The sequence below is a fragment of the Thalia democratica genome, chromosome 7 (genome assembly GCF_965202585.1).
Source record: "Thalia democratica chromosome 7, ktThaDemo2.hap1.1, whole genome shotgun sequence".
NCBI lineage: Eukaryota > Metazoa > Chordata > Thaliacea > Salpida > Salpidae > Thalia > Thalia democratica.
The window spans coordinates 41,937,653-41,961,534 of NC_139171.1; the positions used below are offsets into that span (position 1 = coordinate 41,937,653).

At 23.0% G+C, this 23,882-nt stretch overlaps 1 protein-coding gene across 1 annotated transcript in view; it reads right to left on the minus strand.

The window, feature by feature from the left end:
* LOC145841037 (sodium channel protein type 4 subunit alpha B-like) overlaps nucleotides 1-11,569 on the minus strand; it is a 65,280-nt gene extending 53,711 nt beyond the window's left edge. The window contains exons 1-8 of the mRNA XM_082948393.1: nucleotides 11,440-11,569; nucleotides 10,321-10,477; nucleotides 9,613-9,731; nucleotides 7,653-7,748; nucleotides 5,389-5,517; nucleotides 3,202-3,320; nucleotides 2,632-2,762; nucleotides 1,024-1,357 (exon numbers count right to left, since the gene is read on the minus strand). Coding sequence (XP_082804519.1) covers nucleotides 1,024-1,357; nucleotides 2,632-2,762; nucleotides 3,202-3,320; nucleotides 5,389-5,517; nucleotides 7,653-7,748; nucleotides 9,613-9,731; nucleotides 10,321-10,477; nucleotides 11,440-11,549 — 1,195 coding nt within the window. The 5' untranslated portion in view covers nucleotides 11,550-11,569. The remainder of the gene's footprint in view (nucleotides 1-1,023; nucleotides 1,358-2,631; nucleotides 2,763-3,201; nucleotides 3,321-5,388; nucleotides 5,518-7,652; nucleotides 7,749-9,612; nucleotides 9,732-10,320; nucleotides 10,478-11,439) is intronic.
* Between the last annotated feature and the right edge of the window lie 12,313 nt (nucleotides 11,570-23,882).

The window sequence follows — 23,882 nt, forward strand, 5'->3', positions numbered from 1 at the left end:
ACTTAATTACCATGAAATTTCAAAGATAAAAGGTTAGACAACAATCACTAAAATTACTTTGTTAGTTTAAAGCTGAATTTTACTAGTTTTTGACTCGTAAAAATACATAATTTTTTTAAGTTTCAAAAGTTGAATCTTATAAAAGTTATAAAAACTAAAAGAAATATGTTTCATCTTAATTTTATCAGAAAGTTTATACGTAAATCACTCATTTTGAAAGTTGAAAAATTTTATTTAAAACTTTTGTTTAGCTTTCGTCAGAATAAAGTTGCTAAAATCAACTTACAAAGTATAGCAAAAAAAAAATTATATTATAAAATTATAAAATTTAATTAAAATATTTGCGTCATAACGAGTCAATTGTAAAGCAAGTCAAGTCTTCTTATGTATTTTAATTTTGAATTAAGTTGTTATTTGCAAATTTAAATTCAACTTTAAGATATATTTAATAAAATAAAGGCTAACAATGTAAAAGATTTAATTAGATTAAAACTTTAAAGACTATATAAAACTGACAAAAATAAAAACACCAAAAACACAGTAATTATATAGTTTTAAGTTATACACATGTCGTTGTTGAAAGGTTTTTGTTTTGCGAGTTCTAACGAACAATGATTCTAAAACTATGAAGTGTTAACACATCGTTAACAACTAGGGTTGTTTTGGATGTATTCGTGGTTGAATAATTGTTTACATTTGGGCTGTTTATAGTCATTAAAAAAATCTAGCTTAAGAACCACATAGATAGTACATTAAAAACTTTATATAAAGCGAGAAACCACTTCTCAGTTCTAGAATCACTACTTGTTAGAACTGGCAAGGCGAAAATTTGTAAGCAATAAGATATCAATAACTTAAAAATATATAATTGAAGATTTTTAGTGTTTTTTATTGTCTATTTTTAGTAATCTTTTCCTTCTATCAAACTTTTAAATAAACTTTTTAACAAAAGCTTTCTCATAAGTAATAGACCTAAGACAAAACTTTCAAGGAACTTAATTTTAATATAAGTTGATGTCTTACCTGTAAAATTTTTTTGTGGTAGATTTTGAACAATCGCATTAGCAATTTGTCTGTCCCATTTGTTCCACCTTAATATATTGTGTCCAAAAGCCGAAGGCTTCTGTAAAATTAAATGGCTTTCGTAGTCTACAGTATGTATAACATCTCCGTTTGGCCATTTGTCCAAAAAAATCAAAGACTTATAACTTTCATTGTTAAGCTTTATGGAACTGTTTATGTTCATTTTTATTTTGTTGGTCCAATCTGATGAATTTCCATTCCATAAATCTTTTGAGACAAATAAAGTATTATATGGAGGAGGTAATGAATAGTCGCTTGAATTTCTTGCGGATATCTTAGAAAAAAATATATTTAAAGTATTTACTTATAGTTTTAGATTTAGTGTTCAAAAAATTATTTAAAAAATTATTTCCACTAAAATTCCTTTTTGTAAAACTAATTGTACTATCAAAATTAAACAGTACAAATAACTTTAAATTTTTACCGAAACAAAAAACAAAGTTTTTGTTTTAGAATTTTTGACTACGGATCATAAAACAAAAAAACTTAATAAAAAATTAATTGGTAACTGTTTTCAAAAAAACTGTAAAAATGTGAATGAAAATACAAATTCATTATATTTAGCGTTAATTTTCTTTTTAATTTTAATACTGCTTAAGTAAATTCTTTCAGCATTTAATGTTAAAAGTATTCAATGTTTTGCTAATCAAATATGAAATTCAGTTTTAAAACGTTTTTATTTTATAGTAAGCACAAGTTTTTTATTTGTATGATTTATAAGAGAAAAAAGGAAATTCTTAGTTTAATTAAAACTAAAAGTTTCAATTCGAACTATTATATTAAAAATAGGTAATATATTTTTATTTGATTATTTAAGGATAATTTATACAGTCGATAAATAAAAGAATACGCCTTTAAATTGTATTTTTTACGACTCTTTTATTTTATTTCTAAAAAGTAGCTTTAATTTGTTTTTTTTAATGAATATACTTTTTCTGTAAAATCTTGTAAGTCCATATAATTAATAAAGTGTTATAAGTCTAAAAAAATAAATAAAATATGTCTGTGACGTTTTCAGTCGTTAATTAGAAAAAAATTACGAAAGTTTCTAAAAAATTATCATTTTTTAATGTTAAATCTATTTATAAATTTACATTTAATAAACACTTTAAGTGTTTTTCAATGATTACAAATAGGTTAGCACATTGGTTTCGGACAAAACTACTACTTTCTGAGTGAAAAAAATTAATAGTGATTCTTCAAGTTAAATAAAATTGAAGTTTTTAAGTCAGATCTAAATGTTATTTGGTATATCTTTATGTTTTTTATAAGACCTAAAATTTTTTAAAAAAGCTAAAGATTAGAACCATTATAAAGTGCTACTTTAAAATAGCTTTAGGTATATCAAGTAATCAAGTTGACTGTATTTTTTTAATGGTAATAAGTTTATGATGTTTGATATGTTACAAAGTTGTAAAAAATATTAGAAAGTATAATAAAAAGTTTTATAACTACTTCTGTAAATCTATTAATATATTTTATTTCTAATTTTTTTTTTTTTTAAAGTATTATCATTATGTTGAAAGAGCAAAATATTTTAGTTTTTACCTGATTTAATGTTCCTCCAAAAAGCTGAAATCCAATTAATGCAAAAACTGCTACACAAAATATAGTAAGAAAGATAGCATCAATTAGCGCGTGGATTGAACGTAGAAGAGCACTTACAATACTTTTCAAACCTAGAGAAAACAAAGATGTTTATAAAAAATCTAGTTCTGTCGAATACTGCATTAGAAATAAAAATATGGACACAAGTCTATTCACAAATGTTGTAAATTACAAATTAGCCATTGTACTGTTTATTGAACGATAAAAAAGCGCTCAAAATAATTGGTCCTTAGACCTGGTGTACGAAAAAACCTTTCGGTTATCGAGTCGTACACGACATGGATACCTTTTAATGTATTGTCTACCAATCTATCTTGTAAACCAAATAGTATTATAGTTCTAAATATTTTTTAGCTTTTGTCTTTTATCAGTAGTTAAAAAAATCTTAAAGGTTCTATTTTCAATTTATTTTGATTTTTGTTCTAACATTAAAAGTTTATTTTAAAAAAATATTATTATTATAAATTAATAAAAAAAATTACATCAGGTTGATAAAACTTTAAACAAAACCTGGAATTACAGACATAGTTTTTAGTGCTCTTAAAACCCTAAAAGCTCGTAATGCATCCATTCCAGGTATGGTTTCCATATTACCTGAACTAACGGCTTCCATGATTGTTGAAATAGTGCTAAATTTTTTTAAATATTTATGAACAACAACTAAAGGATGGTAAACTTTTGTATAAATAATAAAAATAATGAGATCAATTTTTATACTTTTAAATCAACATAACACTATGATTTAGTAAAATGTTTGTAGACTATTCCGCTTAATGATTTACAGGGTTGTTACTTTCTCTAAAAACCTGTTTATCATGCAACTAAAAAAGTCTTTAATTTGTATATATATATATATATATATATATATATATATATATATATATTTATTTATTTATATATAAAACAAGGTGATTATTCAAACTTGAACACCTTCTACAAGAGCCCACTTGAAGGGTTTTTAAATTGAACTAGCTGATGATCAAAGTATTTAGATTTATGAAACATATGTACTAGAATTTTTAAAATTGTATTTTTCTTATAAACTATATTTATATATATTTATTTATTTATTTATTTATATTTATATTTGTATATATATTTATATATATATTTGTATAAAATAAGGTTATTATTCAAACTTGAACACCTTCTACAGTGCCCACTTGAAGGGCTTTTAAACAATTTATTCGAAAAGTACGATTTTAAAGATACTGGTACATATGTTTCATAAAGCTTTAATTTTTTATAAAGCTCTAATCATCAGCCAGTTCAATTCAAAAAAAAAGCACTGTACTAAACATAGATGCAAAAGTTATGCAAAAAAACAAAAAACAATAGATTAAAATACAATAAATTTTGAAGTATTTTATAGTGATTTAACTGTTGTCTTTGTGACTTTTAGTTGTTTGATTAGTTAGATGGAAGATCGATTTTTGTACTTAATTTTTGTAATGCACAATATTACGCCATACTGTTTTTTGTTTTTTTGCATAACTTTTGCATCTATGTTTAGTACAGTGCTTTTTATTTTGAATTTAACTGGCTGATGATCAAAGCTTTATGAAAAATTAAAGCTTTGTGAAACATATGTTCCAGAATTTTTAAAATCGCCATTTGAATAAATTATTTAAAAGCCCTTCAAGTGGGCTCAGTTGAAAGTGTTTACGTTTAAACATTTACCTTATTTTATATATATATATATATATATATATATATATTATTTATATATATACATATATATATATTCGAGAGCAGTGAAACGCCGTTAGTCGGAATAAAGTTTTAATATAAAAACATCTGTGGTATATTTATATATATAGTTTATTGGACAACAAAAATTACAAAACATTTCATCATAGGACCTGGTGCACGAAAAAACCTTTCGGTTATCGAGTCGCACATCACAGATACCTTTTAACGTCTTGCCCAGGACAAGTTATTGGTAGTTGTCTAAACCTGAATCTAAGTTTTTCCTTTTAATAACCTATATAAACTCAAGACTTAAGTTTAATGTAAAAAGTATCTAAACTAAATTTTATTAGAAAGTTTAATTTAATTATTTATTTACTTGATAATAATGTTTTGTAGTTGTGCGATAAAGTTTCAAATTACAGAATAACCGTACTTTTTTTCAAACTTTGTGCTTAAATTAACTTTAGGTTTTGAAGTTTAATGTTTAACTTAAGAAAAAAAATTAAAAGTAAAAAGTTTAAAAAACATAACCATATCTAAAATCTAAAACTTTTTTGTTACGGAAAAACCCTACAGAAAATATATTTAAAGTACTAATATATTTATATATTCAGTAAGTCTATTTATATTTTATATATTATATAATACTATATTGTACAAAGTTTATATATATAATATATATAATATACTTATCCTGGGCATGACGTTAAACTGTTCTGGTGTATGACTCGATAACCGAAAGGTTTTTTGTACACCAGGTCCTTGGACCAAACCTTTTGAGCGTATTTTTTTGTCGTTCAATAAACAATATTTATATTTTGCAAGTTTTACAATCAATCGTTTTTATACAATTTATAGTATTCTGTATAAAAATTCAGCAGTAAAAAGTATATAAAAAAAGTTAAATTTAAAAACTTTAATCAAGTCAAAATAAAATTTACAAAAAATTTTTGAACAGTTTAATAAGATGCATTTACTTTTTATTTTGTATATAAATTAACTTACGCAGTAAAAACAACAAGAAAGTCAAGCCAATTCCAATAATCACGTAAATATGAAAGCGGGTGCATGAAAAAACCAAACGAAATAATTTTTATTACCGCTTCAAACAAATAAATGCCAAAGAATACATACCTGTTGAAACAAGAGTCTGTCATCTATTATGTTTCTTTTATTTATAAGTTATACGTAATAAACTAAAATTTACAAGGTTGAAATTTAGAAGAAAAAATTTCATTAAAAGAAGTACTTTAAAAAGTTTTATCAATACGTTCCATGTATATTGACGATAAAAAATTAAATTTTGAAATTCATTAATTATAAGTTCAAGAGGTTAAATAACCTTTAAGTTTATTTTTTTGGTAAATAATATTTTTTTTGTAAAAGCCTTATTGAATTAGCTTTTATAAAATTTAAAATGTTAAACGCTTTTAATCTATAAATGTTTTATAATATATAAACTTTGTTTTCCTCGGTTTTTTTTTTTTTGTAAAATTACTTACATTTTATAGACAATAAGATACACAAGACAAAAAATTTTAATAAAACCAGATATATTTCAAGCTATTCTCATTAATAGTGTACATAGCTAACAAGAGATAAGATTTCACAAACTTATATCGTAACCATTAATCATAAAGTAATCAAAAGATTAATAAAGGACAAAAGCAATTAGTAACAATTTAAGCCATTTATGTTTACTTACGTTATGATTAATCTACAGTAAAACTAAACATCAGTATAATGAAAACAACACTTATAAGTCTTACGAAAATAAAGAAACAGTATAGTAAAAATATTTTTGCTTACATAAAGCCGGTTTCCTTAACAAAATACAAATAGCTTCTAACCTAATAAAATCAAAAACACTTCTACAGGTTTTAATAATTTAATAGTAATTTTAAATTTATTTAGACTATAACTGTTTGCACATGTTGAATTATTAACCAAATTTTCTGCAATGGATAAACGTTTAGATGCATTTAAAACCTTGACCCGTATATCATTTTTCTTATCTAAAAAGAAAAAATTCTCTACACTTTTTGGGACATGCTCTTTTATCCTATTCCTTAGATGTCTTGTTGTTAGGTTGCTTAGATAGGTTCCTTAGATAGGTTGCTTTACTACAGGAGCTGTATTGGTAAATTACCATGTTGAAATAAGTGAATCTAATCAGAACTCTGTGTCAACGTGCCCATTAAAATTTGGTCCCCAGAGTTGTTCAAAAAGTAAAATCAAACAGATAAAGATACTGTTAATCAAAAATCAGGTAGCCACAAGAGTTATTTAACAAAGCAGTTCATTTACATTTGAAAATTTGGATAAAATAAAGACATTAGAACCTAGAAAATGAGTAGTTACTGTAAAAATTCCATTCATTCTTAGAAACGTTAGAAAAGAAAATTTGACAGTTGATAAGAAATACTTATTATGCAGCAAACCCTAGAATCGTCTTCACCTCTAAACCACTATTAACACCAGGTGGAAAGGATCCATTACCAAACTTAAATAAAAGTATGGTAATTAACCAATACTGCTGATGTTGTAAAGCAAACTGTCTTAGATTAACAACAAGACATCTAAGGAATAGAATAAAAGAGCATGTCCCAAAGAGTGTAGAGAGTTTTTGCTATTCAGATCAGAAAGATGATATACCGGTCAAGGTTTTAAATGCATCTAAACGTTCATCCATTGCAGAAAATTTGGTTAATAATTCAACATGTGCAAACAGTTATAGTCCAAATAGATTTAAAACTATTATTAAGTTATTAAAACTTGAAGATTTTTTTTTTGATTTTATTAGGTTAGAAGCTATTTGTATTTTGTAAAGGAAACCGGCTTTAAGTAAGCAAAAATATTTTTACTATACTGTTTCTTTATTTTCGTAAGACTTTATAAGTGTTGTTTTCATTATATTGATGTTTAGTTTTACTGTAGATTAATCATAACGTAAGTAAACTTAAATGATTTTAATTGTTACTAATTACTTTTATCCTTTATTAATCTTTTTATTACTTTATGATTACTTGGTTACTATATAAGTTTGAAAATTTTATCTCTTGTTAGCTTAGTACTCTACTGATAAAATTGCTTGAAATATATCTAGTTTTATTAAAATTTGGTGTTTTGTTTATCTTATTGTAATATCAATAAGTTGTTCTTTTCGATAGCTGAACTTTGTGCTAAAAATAAGTCTTAAGAAAAAAAAAATCAAAGATAAATTTGACAAAGAAAAACATTAACTAAATAGTGTGGAATTATAAACTAACTCTACTTTTTCCAAAATTCCAACTTCATTTTGAACATTAAATGCCATACATACACAATTAACGAAAATTACGAGAGTAATAAACCTTATGAACCATCTGTTTTATTTTTTTTATGAAGCTTCAAGTGTTCGTAAAAACATACAAAAATTTAGTATAAAAAGACTTCAACAGTTATAAATGATTATTAGTCTACTGAATTAAGACATTTTAATATAAAACTACTTACTTTGTAAAAAGTTTCGACAACATAGCTACTTTTGGAACAATTTTAAAAGTTATTTAATCGATAAATTGCTCAAAAGTTTCAAGTCAAATCTTACGATTAAAACAAATTAAAACTAAAATGGATTCAAACATGTGATAATCCATATTATTTAAAAATGAAAATTTAATATATAATATATTAAACTATTGTTCGAAATTATTTAAAACTAATCATAATTTGTTGTATATTTTAGAAAAGTGTTCATAAAACTTAATACAACAAGTTTATTACATTACAAGTGTAATACAAATTAATTTTATTACAACAAGTTTTACGAAAACTATGTTTGAATTTTTCAAAGCTTGAACTTCTCTTAAATTATTACCTTTTTTTTGACCACAATCGTATGTTAATAACTTTTTAATATTCAATACATGTGTATTTAAATTTAATTTTTGTTAAAGTTAGCGTGTGAAATGAGAGTTTCTTTTATTCTATTGTGTTTATTTTATTGTATTTATTTTTATTGATTTTTTTAAAGGTTCAATTAAACCAGAAGTTTTAAACTTTGTTTCATACTTTACCCTTTTATAGAAGGTAGTTATCATATTTACCACTAATAAACAAATTCTAATTAGTTTTGAAAAAAAAAAAATTTTTGTAATCTTAGGCTTATTAATCATATAAAAATGTAAAAAAAAATATAACTTTACTTAGTTAAAAATATATTATAGTTAAAAACTAATTTTTAAATAAAATGACAATTAATAAACACTAATCTATACTACTTATATTTAAGAAAGTTTACCCCCTAAAACAAGGGAATTTACCCCAGGTTAAAAGTCGCTGAATTAAACATTCACATTTTTTGAAAATATAACAATTTTGTGACTAATACTTTATTATAAAGCTTATATTTTACATACATGTAAGCAATATTCTATAAGTTTTCTATTTTTGAGAAAGTTTGAGCATTTAAGATTTAATCTACAGTTTTGCGTCACATAAATTTAATAATAGTTTAACATAATCATTGTTAGAAATCCGTTTGAATTTTTTTTTTTTGAAATATATAATATTTTAAATATTGTTCCACTTAATAAATTTAAAACTTGAAGTGCAGTAAAATCGTACCATTACTTAACATGAAGTAAAGTCGTTAATCAAAAATTTGAATTTCAAATATATTATCTATATATTACTAGAATACAAGATGCTTCATTGCGCCTTGAACTTTTATATACATAGGATTATGGTTTTTTTTTTATCTTGATTAGTGTAATATAATATAACTTTCCATAAAGCTTACTTTTTTTTATTAATTTAATATAAACCTTATTCTTTTTTAGCCTTATATATTTTAAAAATTTTACAAAACGTTACTAATATTTTATTTTACTAATGTATTATTGATATAAAAAAATATATCTCTTATGAAAACATTTAATGCGTGAGTTGATTAAATCGAGCTACTTCAATAGCAAAACTCTAAAACTGTCTCTGTTAACGAAACAAAAAAATATTTTTAATAGCACTTTTGGCTAATACTGTCTCAAAATAATAAATAGATAAGATAAAATCAGTTTTTAGTTACATTTTCTAAAAAACATACATGCATGCATCTACAGTTTTTAAAGTGTGCATTAAAAAACTACTTAAATGTTATAAAAAAGCGATTTAAACTGATAGCTTTAGTAAATTTCATTATTGTATGTAAAAAACTTTATGAACAAAACAATTATTACTTAGCATAACCTGTTCATCATTATTTTAATAGACGTTTTTCTAACTGGATGATTTTTATCAAAATAAAACAGTGATTTTGCTGAACTAAATCTCCAAAATTTACCACTTTGATCTACTACTACATAGCTCTGTTTTTGAATTTAAAAGCTGTTTAAAAAGATTTAGAATAACAACAGTAATTATATAAAAGTATAAATAGACATATGGTTTCATTACTAAATCTTACATAATCAAATATGATTTAGTATGTGGTAATTAAAAATTTTATAAACTTTTTCATTTGTTTGTATATAATATCTATCATCTTGTTTATTTTCCAACCACAATACAACAACTTAAGTTGTATTTTTTATTCAAAAATTTTGTTTAAGTTATCTTTGTGTTTTCATGAGGTATGACAATAAGCTATATAAAACATATAGTTTTTTAAAAAGTATTTAAAAACGTTTAGCGTACAGAAAATGCTAATCAAAATGAAAGTTCAGGAACTAAAGGAAGTATATCAGAGGACCTTTTTGATTTGTTCTACGTATTTTTCCTTTGTTTAGTTAAATAAAACAATTATAAATGTATAGATCATTTAGAACAAACAATAGCTTAGAATAAGTATAAAAACTTTAAAAAAAGTTTTAAACGTAGTTAAAATCGTTAATATTCTTCAATTAAGGTTAATTACTTTTTTTAAATAATAAAATCTTGACTATAAAAAAAACTAACACCATGCTTTATTCGTTTTCTAAAGTTTTTGTTTATGTTTACCATCAAGTTTTTGGCTTCGAAAAATTTTTCTACTCCATGCCACTTTCTTCTCTTTTTACCAAACTTTCTTTTTGGATGATCGTCCGAAGAATTATCTTCAATATGAGATCTACTTCTAACAAAAGTATTTTTGTAAAAAATCTCCATAGTCTTTTTAAAACATTTTTCAATAGAACCTTAGAAGAATGATTTTTTTTAAGTTAAAAAAGCTACATTGAATTCTAAACTGGGTTTTAATTTTCATACAACTTTTGTTCACGTTCTACTATTACTATTTAAAAACACAGTATAAATACGAAAGCTTAGCTGCCAAAAATAACCTCACGCGGAGAAAGTTTTAATCAGATTTTTTTCATGAGTAAAACTTTGCACTAGTATTTACAATTTATTTTTATACCTAAGATTTAGTTTGTTCCATAACTTTTATATACGTAAACTATAAACATAGTTTCGTTTAGGTTCTCAGCCTAGTTAGATACTCATATATCTACCCCATTAAAGAAAAAAGTATATTCTGAACTTTTACTCCGCTCATTAAAAGATTAAAATGAATTACTACTTTAAGGTAGTTTTTTTATGAAGTAGATTGCGAATAAAAGTATAAAAAAGTAATAAAAGAACACTTTGAGTATACGCCTCTTATAAAAAACTTAATAACTGTATTTCATAATAAAATTTTAACACTAGATTTTTTTAATGGGAAAGTAATGTACCATATTTTGTATAAGCTCATTTTTGAAATAGATTTGTTTCATGGGCAAAACTTTGCTCTAAACTTTTTGATGGGCAAAATTTTGTACTGGAGATTTTTCATAGGGTAAAAGATCTTTTCGACTTTCTATATTTATAAGAATATGTTTTAACAAAAAAAAAGTTATCTTCTCCATACTTTGTTTTAGTAATTCAGAAAACTTTTTTTTAATTGATTTTACTTTAAGTTACACTTTAGTATTCATATTTTTTCATGTCCAAAATTTTTCATTAAATTTTTTTAAGAAAAAATTTTGCTTTTGCCCCAATACGACTGTTACAACTTACGCTATTGATTATTAGTTGGTAAATGAAGTACAAACTAACATGTAATGGGACGTTGTTGGTTCATCGCTACTTAAAACATCTTCTGAGTTGAATCTTCGTCTTCTAAGCACATAACTATCTTCTTTTTCTTCACTCTGTGCCCGATTCATTTTTGTTACTTTAAATGTTTCTTTTTAGTTATACTAAAAAGTTATTTTAACTAATTAACTGATAGGCTACTTAAGTATGTAAATGAAAAATGATATATTTTTGTCTTTTTTACAAAGTAAAAAATAAACTTGTGTTAAAGTTTTATTCTAAAACGATTTTAAAATTTAGCTCAGCATTCGTACAGTTTTTTAAGATCATCAGTTTTTACTTAAATTTACAGCTTATTATATTTTTTTTTTCAAATAACTAAATTGTATATATTGGTTCACATAATTTAGTAGTTTATTGGCATAAAAGATATCGGCGATTATAAGTTTGGTCAAAAGACTTGGTGTATAAAAAGACATCTCGTTCATCTACCAACATAACATACTTAAACTGATATTTCTAAGCTACAGTATATATTTTTTATTAATAAACTTTAACCCCAAGGAAATTAAAAAAACTCTGCTGAAAAATAAAAAAAAACTACGATGCTTAGTTTACTTATAACTTTAAGTTAAATAATTGTATTTGAAAAATGAATATAAGTTTAACTAAAAGTACTCAGGCATGTAGCTTTTTATGATCTGCAAAGAAATAGAGATTTTGAAATAATGAAATCTACTCAATTTAATTGTATTTACACTTTAAAAATAGTGATTTTTTTCAAATAGTAAGCTTTTATTTATAAGTATGCAAAGTTTCAAAAAAACTTACATCAAGTACTAATAATAAAGTTCAAGGAAAATCTAAAAGGAGCTCTCAATTTAATAAATTCAAATCAAACTATATCGAACTAAATAATTTTACAATTTGAGCTTTGAACTATCTAACAACTAGAATCAAATAAAGTCTTAGAAAGTTATACATTATATATACGCAAAAATTTTAAGTTTAGACTTATATTAAAAAACAGCTCATTAATATTTTTGTCAAAGTAGCATCGCTTATGTGTATATTTATATACATACATACATGTAGAAACGAAAAAAAAAACAGGTAATGATTTTTAAATCACTTTAATCTCTACTAATGTAAATACAAAATGTACTATATTGGTTTTTGCTTACTTTAGATTACCTTGACCGTTTATATGTAAAGCGTATTAGAAAGTAAGTACCTAATCTATACACCTTATCTGACTGTACAAACCAGCAAACTTAATCGATAAGACAACACAAAATCTTTTACTAGTGACTTTAATATTTCATCTTGACTCGCAATAAAAATACGCTGTAACACTTTTAGTTTGTATAACTTTACGAATAGAGAAAACTTGCAACGGCTTCTTTTGTAATTTTTGTTAAGACATCTGTCTTTGACGCCTTTTAAATTTTAGTTTTGTTATGCTGATAAGATAAGATAAACAGTACATAAATAAATATTGTAACCCAATGTACTATTTTATATGTCAACTTATCTTGTTTTAAAACTACGTTTTTATGTGAACTTCAGTTTTTAAGTAGATTAATTTTTTCTTTGAACTTCGAAAAGTTTAAATTTTTTAGCTTTAAAAGTTTTGTCAGATTACCTTATTCATTATTAAATAAAAGTTTTAGCTAATTCATGAAACAGTGATCCATTTTGAAAATAAATAAACAAAATATAAACCCTTCCTTATTTATAAACCTTTTTATATAGAGACTCAAACCATTTTACTAGGTTTTTTAAAATGTTTAGTTATATATTGTTTCTTTTAGTGTTAACATTTTCAAATTATTTTTCTTCTAATTACATTGACAAACTCTTTGAACTTTTTTTTCTAGATTTAAATTCAATAACAATTTATTAAAATTTTGAAGTTTTACACTTTTAGTTAACCGTATTTATTTTTTTTATAGGTTTAATTAAATATAAACTTAGCATACCTTAGTAAAAAATTTTCAAAAGCAATTTTAAAGATAGAATTTTCAATAATAAATATCTTTGAATAAATATTAATTTGAAAATATTAAGTTTAGAAAGATGAAGACTTTTTAATTTATGTATTTTACGAAACTATAATTTATAGATATTTTTAGTTGTAGTCACAAACTTTTCTTTTAGTTTAAAAAAAATTTTAAACAATTAAAAAAAACTATTTATCAAACATTTATTTGAAACTAATGCGTTAAATAATTTTTTTAATTAAGTTTTTTTTTTTTTTTGAACACTATATACATAAATATTATTTTAAACATTCACATTACAGTTTTCAAGAAATTTGAGTTAGTTTTTACTTTTAAGCTGACTTTGTTCATAAGTTTTTGTTTTATTAGTAGGTATTTCTTAAGGAAAAAAATCTTTTAGCAGGCTTTTAAAACTTGAACAAGAATATGCTCAAAAAAAAAACAACAAAAACCTTTAAACTTCACTAAAAATTCTCTTCTAAATTAATTTCATACTAAAACTAAACTACAGATTTATTCATATCATATCTTAAAGGCTTAAAAATTACATGGTTAGTTCTTAGTTATGTTGAAATTACTTAAAATTTTAAGTGCTCATTGAAGCTAAAGTTCTTTTCGGTTTACAAAATTTTAGTGTATTAAAAAAACAGTTGACTGAATATTTCTTGTATTTTTTATATTCGTTTAACTATAAGATAATTTTTTTGAACAAAATGTTATGTACAAAAAATACTACCCCTATTTTTTCTCTAATTATTTTAGTTCAACGGTAAATAATCTGTAGTTTCGCAAAACAAACTACTAACATTTAAATATTGTATAACATTGCAAAAAGACGATTTGCTAACTACCTGTAAAAAAAAAAAATTTGAACTACTTACTTTTTTATATTAAAAACATACAACTAAATAAGCTTGTGGTAGTGTTTTAAATTTATTGCTTTTTACAAAATGAATAAACATATTTTTAAATTACAACTGCTCTTTAGTAGATAAAACTTTAAAGGTATACTTTTAAAAGACTTAAGGCTAGTATTTTTAGGTAAAATATTTACGTTATTAAACCTAATATTGAAATAAAAGTTAAAGACTTTGGTTTTTTTTTTGAAAATCAGCTTAATAATGTTTTTAATTAGCATTAAAAATGTGTATACAAAACGTTTAAAATTAAATTAGAACAAAACTAATTTAATTAAATGTAACAAATTAATTAAATTAAACGTTTAGTTAACCTAGTTTTTATAACGTAAATATTCCTCTTGATTAGGGCCCTTAAATAAATACCAATAAGTCATTTGATTATTAAATAGTACACTACCGTTTTAAAATTATCTATGAAGACTTCGAAGTACTCATTTAGTACATGATAGTATTGTTGTTTAACACAGTTAAGCAGTTAAATTTTTATTTCATCTTTTCAATTTTAGTTCATTGAGTTGTTTCAAAGTAGCACTATTGAAATTTTAATATTAGTAAAAAGCATGAACAGTGATTTACTTGAAAAAAAGCCAAAAAAATACCTAAATACACCCATTAGAAGCGCATGAAATATAGTTTAAAAACTTTGTAACAGTAAATCACTTAATTTCCTTCTATGAACATTATACAGTCACAACTTAAGTTTGTTTTATTGATGTATATAACTCATTTAACAACAAGACTAAAAGTTTTTGTTTTTATCCATTTTAACAATTAATTTTTTACTTTGTACTTATATAAACAACTATTTATACTTAATTACAACTTTAAATTTTAAATATATATATTTAACCTGTGATAACTACCGATATAATATTTTAAACAATGTTTAGTGCTAAATATACTATGACATGTATACTTTTAAATAGAATATTCTTTGTTAATAAAAAAGTATTTACTTATATATGTTATTTTTAGTTTTGGTAAAACTTAACAAAAAATATGTTTTATTTGTTAACCAATTTAGTTTGCAGTTAATATTAACTCTAAACTGTTTCATCTTACTAATGTTTTTCACTTATATTTTAAAAATTTGTCTTGTTCGAGTATTTTTTTATATTATCAAATAAATCAACAGTTTGTTTAAATACGTTTATTACATATTTAAAAAAGAGTTTTAAAAACGTTTATGTTTTTAATGTGTATTTTATTTTACGGTTTTAAAGATAGCTCGAAGTCTAGAACTCTAGGAGTTCTATCACAAAAAACACTGAATGTTTTGAGAAAATAAGAAAATTTTATGGTTAAATTAACAAGTTAAATTTTTCACCAACTTGTTACATAAAAGACTAAATTTATAGAACTTATATTTAAAAGAAATTTACGAGCAAATAGGTCAAAATATTATTAATTCGTTTGTATTTAAAAACTTACTTTCTAATAAGCTTTTTTGCACATACTAAGTATTAACTTAGAATAACAACTTAGTTTATGTTGTTCTGTTTTGTAAATGAATTTCATAAAACGTGTGTAGTTTCAAAGTAACATTAATATTGAAATTATAGCTTTTCATTTCGTAAAAGTATAAACTATTTTTCAAAATATATTGCTTGAAACAAATTACATTAACCCTATTTAAATTACGTTTTTGGCAAGTATTTACTAGCTTTATAAGATTTATAATAAAATGACAAATATTAAGATTTTCAAAATATAATTTTAATTTAATAAATAAATTCAACATAAAATTTAACTAATTGAAAAAATTTCAAAAATACTTATAAAAATTTCTATTTTTGTACACTATTATGTTGTTTATTTTAACTAGTGTTTAAGCATGAACTAAACAAAACTTATAAGCTGAAAAAAAACGGTCTATACTAAAAAACCTATAAATAAAACCAATCATACTTCTAAAACAATAAAAGTAAACATTTCAGTTTTGAATTGCTAAATATGTTAAAAGTAGTGACATAACCTAACTTTTATGACTTATTTAATATCTATCTAATTTGCTTTTTTTAAGTAAACTATATATGCTTCAAAAAGTTTCGTTTAAAAAGAAAAAAAACTCTCTCTAAGTTTGATTTGAATAAAAGTGAAAAAATGTTAATATTAAAAGTCTAAAAAAACGAACGAAGTAAATATTATACATACCTAATTTAAAACAAAATTAAATAAAGCGCTGCTTATAGTAGTTTTTGTACGAAAAACAATTGGACAAAGAACTTTGATAACAACTTGCAGTAATTTATAAATACGTGTTGTTTTCAATTTATAAACAACTTAAATAGATTAAGTTTTGATCACTGATCTGAAGTATTTTTGTCGCTTAAAATATGCTTAAATTTTTTTATGATAGCATTAAATATTCAAATCAACTCGGTGTTTTTTTTTAACTTGAAAAGCTAAATAAGAGGAAATAAAAGATAGCCATTGCTGAATGTCTTAAGGCGAAATATAAAACCAAGAAAACCAAACACCTATCAATCTTAAGTGATGAATTATCACTGACCTCTTATGCTTTTGTTCAATAAATAAACAAATAGGTTCATTACAATAATACACTTTCCAGTTTTTTTTTCAACTAAAACGATATTGGGATACATAAACAATACTGACTGTCTCAAAGCAAAGATACATAAACTAAAACTGTTTTAGACAAATGCATTCTGACTGACCGCATTCACGTTTAATGAAACTATATTTCTTAAAAATATTTAGATTGGTAAAGAAGTTGTTTTTTTATAATTTTTAATCAAGCTTATATAAAACTTAAGCATCAAAAAGGTTAGAAAAATATTTTCCAAACGCCATGAAATCATATATAAGTGCACTATTATATAGAGAAAATTGGATGGTTTAATTCGGTTTCAAACTTCTATTAACCCATTTGATCAAACTTGAAATTCGACTTCATTGTATGTCTTAATCAAAACAAAAGCTCGTCGGCTTTCAATTTTAGAAGGTAGTTTATATAATTTTTTTAATATAATGTTACGTTAAAACATATAAAGAAGGTCCTACTTTTTTTTTAACAAGATTTCTTTTTAAATTAATTAAATAAAATTGCGTTAAACTTAGAAGCTTAAATTAATTTTTATCCTTATACAATTTTACGTATCTATTTCTAAAACTTTAATACTTGTTTTATCTATTAGATATTACAAGTAGTAAGTGATTACTACTATTTACTACTTAATAGATACTTACATATAGCATGTTTACTTATAGTCTTAAGTTTTTTTTTTCCAGATTAAAACTAAAAACAAAGTTTTAAAAATCATTTAACATTTTAGTTACTACATCTTGTTTAAATCATTTTTTATTTAAGCTAATAAGTATCATTTCAAGTAATTTTGCATTAAAAACTTTTTAGTGATATTTACTGACGAATTTTTTTTTTCCATAACACCTAAGGACTTTATTTATAATAGAACAGTAGTTATTAACAAACATATATAAAAAAGTAGTAAGCTAAAATTTTGATGTATTTAACTGTTTTTGTATTTTTACCACTTTAAAACTTTTTTACATTTAATTTATAAAAAAAAATTATAAAAGTAGTAATTAAAATAAAACTTTTAAAGTTAAAAGTTGTTATTTGGTAACTAAAAAATATTAGTGTTATTTTACATACTAATGCAAAAAAAAATTTGTCTAAAAAAATATACTTTAAATTCTCGTCCTTAACACAGTTTTTAATTTTATTAACCGTTTTTTCCATTTAAAAAGTCCGTAGAAGCTATTTTTATTATTTAACAATATTTTTAAGAAAGTACTAATGTATAATGTAAGAAAGTACTAATGTTAGAAAAACTAATGTATTCTTTGAAAGTTATTGTGCACACTTAACTAACTCTTTGATAAAACATCGTTAACTTTGCTTGTTATGCGTTGAGTATTAAAAAATTGTGCTTATTAAAGATTTCTAAGTTCTGGTTTAACGTTGTTACGAAATTTTTCAGTGCTATATATAAGTATACTGCTTGAAAAACGGTTATTAAAAAAAACTTTTGTTGGTTCTTATATTACTCAAAATAATATAAAAGACTGTTCAGAATTCTTGACTAAAGTTTATTAATAAAGTAAAAAATAGCGTAAATTAAATGAACAAAACTGTTTTTTTTTTATGTTTTGATTTTTTTATAAGGAAAACTTTAATTATTCTGGTTAAAAAACGTTTCTAACAAAACTTATAAAAAAGCACAAGTATAACAAAAGAATAAACGAACTAATTACTTACAAAATGCTTTTTTAAGGTTTGTACATAAATTTCAAACACTTCCTGTAGATATACATTGTTTGAATACGATAGTAGATAATATTCTGGAATACGTCCGATGCAATCGCCTTCTCTTTAGTTTTAATTAAACAAAACACAACGAAGGCGTAAAAGTTTTCTCTCTTGCATTGTACACCGAACAGGTTAACTAAAACACTGTGGCGAAATTGAAATTGATTTAAATTTGCAGCTACAGTGTCTTAGCCAACAAATATAAACAAGAAGTAATCAGCAATTCGGGACACGCAAACCGTGCCTCAAGTGCGAGCGACTTTCTACAACTTTCGTGCAACATTTTTGCTCTCTTGGCCAAATGCTTACAGGATATACAACAAGCTTATCTAATCGATTGATTTGCTTCGTATATCTTCACTATAAGTTTTATAAGTGCTCTTTAAATCTATTTGCGGTAGGCCTGATTGAGTTTGAAAAATTAAAGTACGTTTATTTTAAAACAATAAAGCTTATTTTAGTTTCATAAGTTGTTTATGTATAACTAACATTGAACTTTTTGTGATGTAAATATTTCTAAAAATTATTAACTTTTAATAGCGCGTTCAATTGTCTCCGTAAGACTTCCGTTCAACTTAAGTTTTTAAATGAAACTTGTTAAAAAAAAAGTATTTGTAACAATTCTACTGGTCTGTATGTCTTAATGTTTATGTGCTTATGTATATAAATTTATATAATTAAGCTTATAAAAACTGTTTATGTTTTCTTCTAAAGTGTTGCAAATTTAGTTTTAAACCAAAAGAATAATTTAATACAATAATGTATTACCTTTTATAAACAATAAATGATAAAGAACATGAAGTTAAAAAAAAGCGATAAAAATATAATGAACTCATTAACGTTGAAAAAAGTATACTTATGTTTCAATATAGTCGCCATTGTTTAAGTAATAAAATGTTTCAAAGTCATAAAACTTCTGTTAATTGAAAACAGGTTATCAATGTTTTTTAACTTTGATTGATACTAATTGTAGATAAACATTAATCTATTTTGAACTTATTAAAGTTGAATTAAAGGAAAATAGTTTTTGAATATTCTATCAACACATTTGTTTTATTAAAGTCAAAACTTTTACATGTATAAAATATTGTTATTTTTGCCCCTTTTACGTGATCAATTTTACATTATCTTATAGTCTTTGTCTAGTAAAAACTTCTTAGCAAATCTAATTTATTAATTAGTAAGTTACTTCAAACTAGATAATATCAGTTTAGTTGCTATCTAGTAAATTTTAGTAATATTTTAACAAATTTTAGACTTTTGGTTGGACACAACAAAATTTTCGTACATAGTTAAGTAACTGTAGTCAATCAAACTATAGTTAGAGATAAAAATTAAAATTAAATATTTTCTATATAACATTTAAATTTTACAAATATATTTTTGATAAAAATATTATTTTTTTTGAATATTTTATAAATACCAGAGGTTTTAAGCTATGTTACGTTTTTATGATAATTATGTAGCTATAAACTTCAAAAACATGATATTTTTTTGTCTATGTATTTAGGTGTTGTTGCTCGTAAACTTTTTTTAAACCTAATAAGTAAGTTGTATAAAAATATTTCGATCAATCTATGTAAATTCAAAATATTTTAATTTATTTTCTTCATGATCGGTGAACTGTGTAAGTAATTAATAGAGTTATTTTTTAGAAATAGTATTTACATAATAACAATTTAACTGTTTGCTTTACTAATTGAAAATTTTCAAGTGAATAGTTTAAACATACAACGATGGCTTTCTAAAAGTTTTCCAATTGACAAGTTTAAATGAATATTTAAAACTATTTTTTTTGTTTCAAATTATCTTTAAGTATTGTATACTACAAGTTTAAAAAATACTTTAAAATTACGTTTCTTTATAGAAAACTAGCTAATAAAAATGTTATGATAATTTTTATATTTTTATACATATTTATATAGATTGCAAGTTATTTTTTAAGTAGTAAAATATTTAAAGTTTTTAATTGTAAAATCTAATGAGTTGTTGAGATCAAAATAACATACTTTTGTGGTAAATACTAAAATTTGTTATTTAAAACTCAGTTAAAGAGAAAATTTCATGTTTGATTTTTTAATTTTATCTGAAAAAAAAACTTATAACTAAAAAAAATCTATAATCAATTAATAAACCTTTAAAGTTGAACCGTCATCTGATGTGTAGTAGTAAATTGGATCAGGTAAAATTTTTCCAATACATTCTGGGAAGCCATAAACTTTTTTATCTAGGTAGTTTGGAAGCTTTTTTCCAGCTTTGAAATCTTTACAAACTTTTGATTTCTTAAACATATCTATTGTAAAGTTTTAAATTAAATAGGCTCGTACAAATGCATACAGGAATGTTGCACCTATTTTGATATATCGAAATTAAGCTAAAAGGTATGCTGGGTAGCTAACGGGCTATTTTTTACAGTTATATTAATAGTATGCTTTTCTGCACTAAAAAAATAGTAAGTAAATATTAACAGTTTAATGTTCGTAACATAAACATTTGATTAATTTCTTTTGGTCAACAATAGAAATTATTAGTTATTATGATTTTTATTTTTATTATATCGTTTATTGTGCAGTGTTGAACTCAGGCATCAAAACCTGAGCCACTTAAACAGGACACACAAGAAGAAAAGTGAAAATAAAATAAATTAATTTTCAACAAACTTAAACATAAACAAAAAATTAAACAAAGTTAAAATTATAAAGAACTTATTAATATGTTTAAACTTATTTGTTTTTTATAAGAGGCGATAACTTAGTACATACAAAAATGAAATAGTAAATGCGGATCCATAAAAAAGTATAAATTTTCTCAATTATTTTTTATAAAATATAAACGTTTGTAGTTCAAAGCGTAAATCATTGGTTGGTATCTGATAAGTTATAGTCTTTAGTTTTTTTTTCTTGTAGAATAATTGATAGACCTTAGTTAAAATGTTTTTATAAACTTCTAAAAACACTTTATAAGTTTATCTATCGTCTATTTAACGAACTCTACAAAATGATTATGTTTATGCTAAACAAATCAGGTATTTTAAATTTTTCTTCAACAAAATAAACCTAAATAAAAAAACTTTTATCGTATTAACCCATTTGAAGTGCTTTGTAGTCATTTATTTTGAGTTTTTTTAAACACAAAAAAAAATTACTCATTTAGTGTAACAGCTTTTTTGAAATACTTATTCTTTTATCAATGAAATATATAAAGTCTATGCAATAACCTCAACAACAATAAAACAAATGCTAAAACTCTTTTTTTTCTCTATTTAAATATTTTTTATAAACAAAATGCTACCGTTTATAAGGCAATACCTACTTAAAATAGTGACACACGTTTATGTTTCTTAAAGAAGCCCGTTTAATGATTTACATGCTTCTGTAGTATTGATTGTTTTATTCAAATTTTTACATTTTGCTTTTATTTTATAACTTAATAACTTTATTAGGTTTTAGTAAAAGTTTGTATCATTAAGTAATAATATTTAAACTGAAAGAAACTAAAAACAAACATGGTATTAATAAACACTAAACCAAATTTCAAATTTAAAAAATATTTTTTGTTAGTTGGATGTTTAAACAAAAAATACACAACACTTGAAGATTATTGTTAAAAGATTTTTAAATACTGAAAGGTTTGATGAAAGCTAATTTTTAACCTTTTTTAACCCTTAGTTTTAAAACTTATTTCTTAAAACACATACAAGTTTTTACACAAAGAATTTAAAGAATTTAAGTATATAAAAGTATTTGGGACATGCAAAAATTTATAAATTCACAAAGAACTGGTTCTTTTCTTGATAGCTGCAACTACTACTGTAAAAGAATTGGTTTTTGTTTTCATTTCTACTTTTTAATTCTCTCTAAAGTTTGGTAATATGATAACTACTCAATTTTGCAGTTACATTTACAATAAAAAATGAATTTAAAGAATAACTTATTAGAGTATAATACATGATTCTAGAGTTATAACCACGTTATAGATATCTCGTCAAAAAAAATCTAATTTTATTTATTTATAAATTTTTGTAACAGAATTTTTTAAAGTACTTTATTTATTAGAATTAATGACGTTGGTTTTAGAAATATTTTTTAGCTTAAAATTTAAACTACATCCCGTAAAACATTAAACATAAAGTCATAGTAAATTGTTTTTGTTTTTTTTTTGGTAGTTTTTATAATGTTTTGTCTTATCACATATTGTTTTTAACTTGAATATTTTTAATTTTTATGACTAATTATTAATGTTTGTGTAAGCTATTACACTTTCATAGTATTTTTATTAACTCCTCGTAAGTAGTGTATATAGCTTTTTTTCATTACAGACTTTTTTTTGTGATTTGATACTTTGTATAAGAAATCTGTTTATTATATTTTAGTTAAGATACTTTAATATGTATATACCTATTTTATATGTTAATTGTTATAGTTGTAAAACACAAACCTCCACAAAACTTCTTAATATCTTTTATTTCATATAATACTTTTAAACTTTTCGAACTCCGTCGAATTGTGTTATAAATAAAATAAATAAAAATTTTCTTTGTTTTAATAAATCAATTACTTTATTTTATTTTTTTGTTATAGTTCTACAACGACTAAATTTTGTCTGTTCTTGCATTTAAAAATATCACTAATAACTTTTATTTCAAACATTTAAAGTTTTTGTTGTCACTTTTATTTATTGTTGTTAAGTATAAATTTATAAAAAGCAATTATATTTTTCATAGATGCGTAGAAGTATTTTAAACTATATAAAAACTTAAGAAAGTATTGCAACATAATATTAGTTAAATTTTTAAAAGAAGTTTTATTTGTAAACAAAAAAAAAATAATTATAAATGTTGTGAAAATTACTAAATAACAATATGTTACTAATAACTAATAAAAAATGGATTTTTTTAGAAATTAGTTTTTAATATTTTTTATGATTTTATAAATAATTTTGTACAAAAGTTAGTAACTTGCTAGAGTTTAATTTAAAACTTTAGTAAACTGAAGTTCTTTAGATATTCAAAATCGGATATTTTGAACACTTTTTGCCCAATTTTAACTTAATTTATTACTTTTATAATAATTTGAAACTACTTGTTTTGTTTCGCAGATATCACATTTTTTACTTATAACAAACACATTTTTATGACTTTAAAGTCCAAATTTTTTTTCACGTGTTTATTCTTTATAAAAATGAACCGCTTTTCAATAAACTTAACGGAGCTTACAGTTTTTTTTATTCAAACGAAAAAAATCTTAA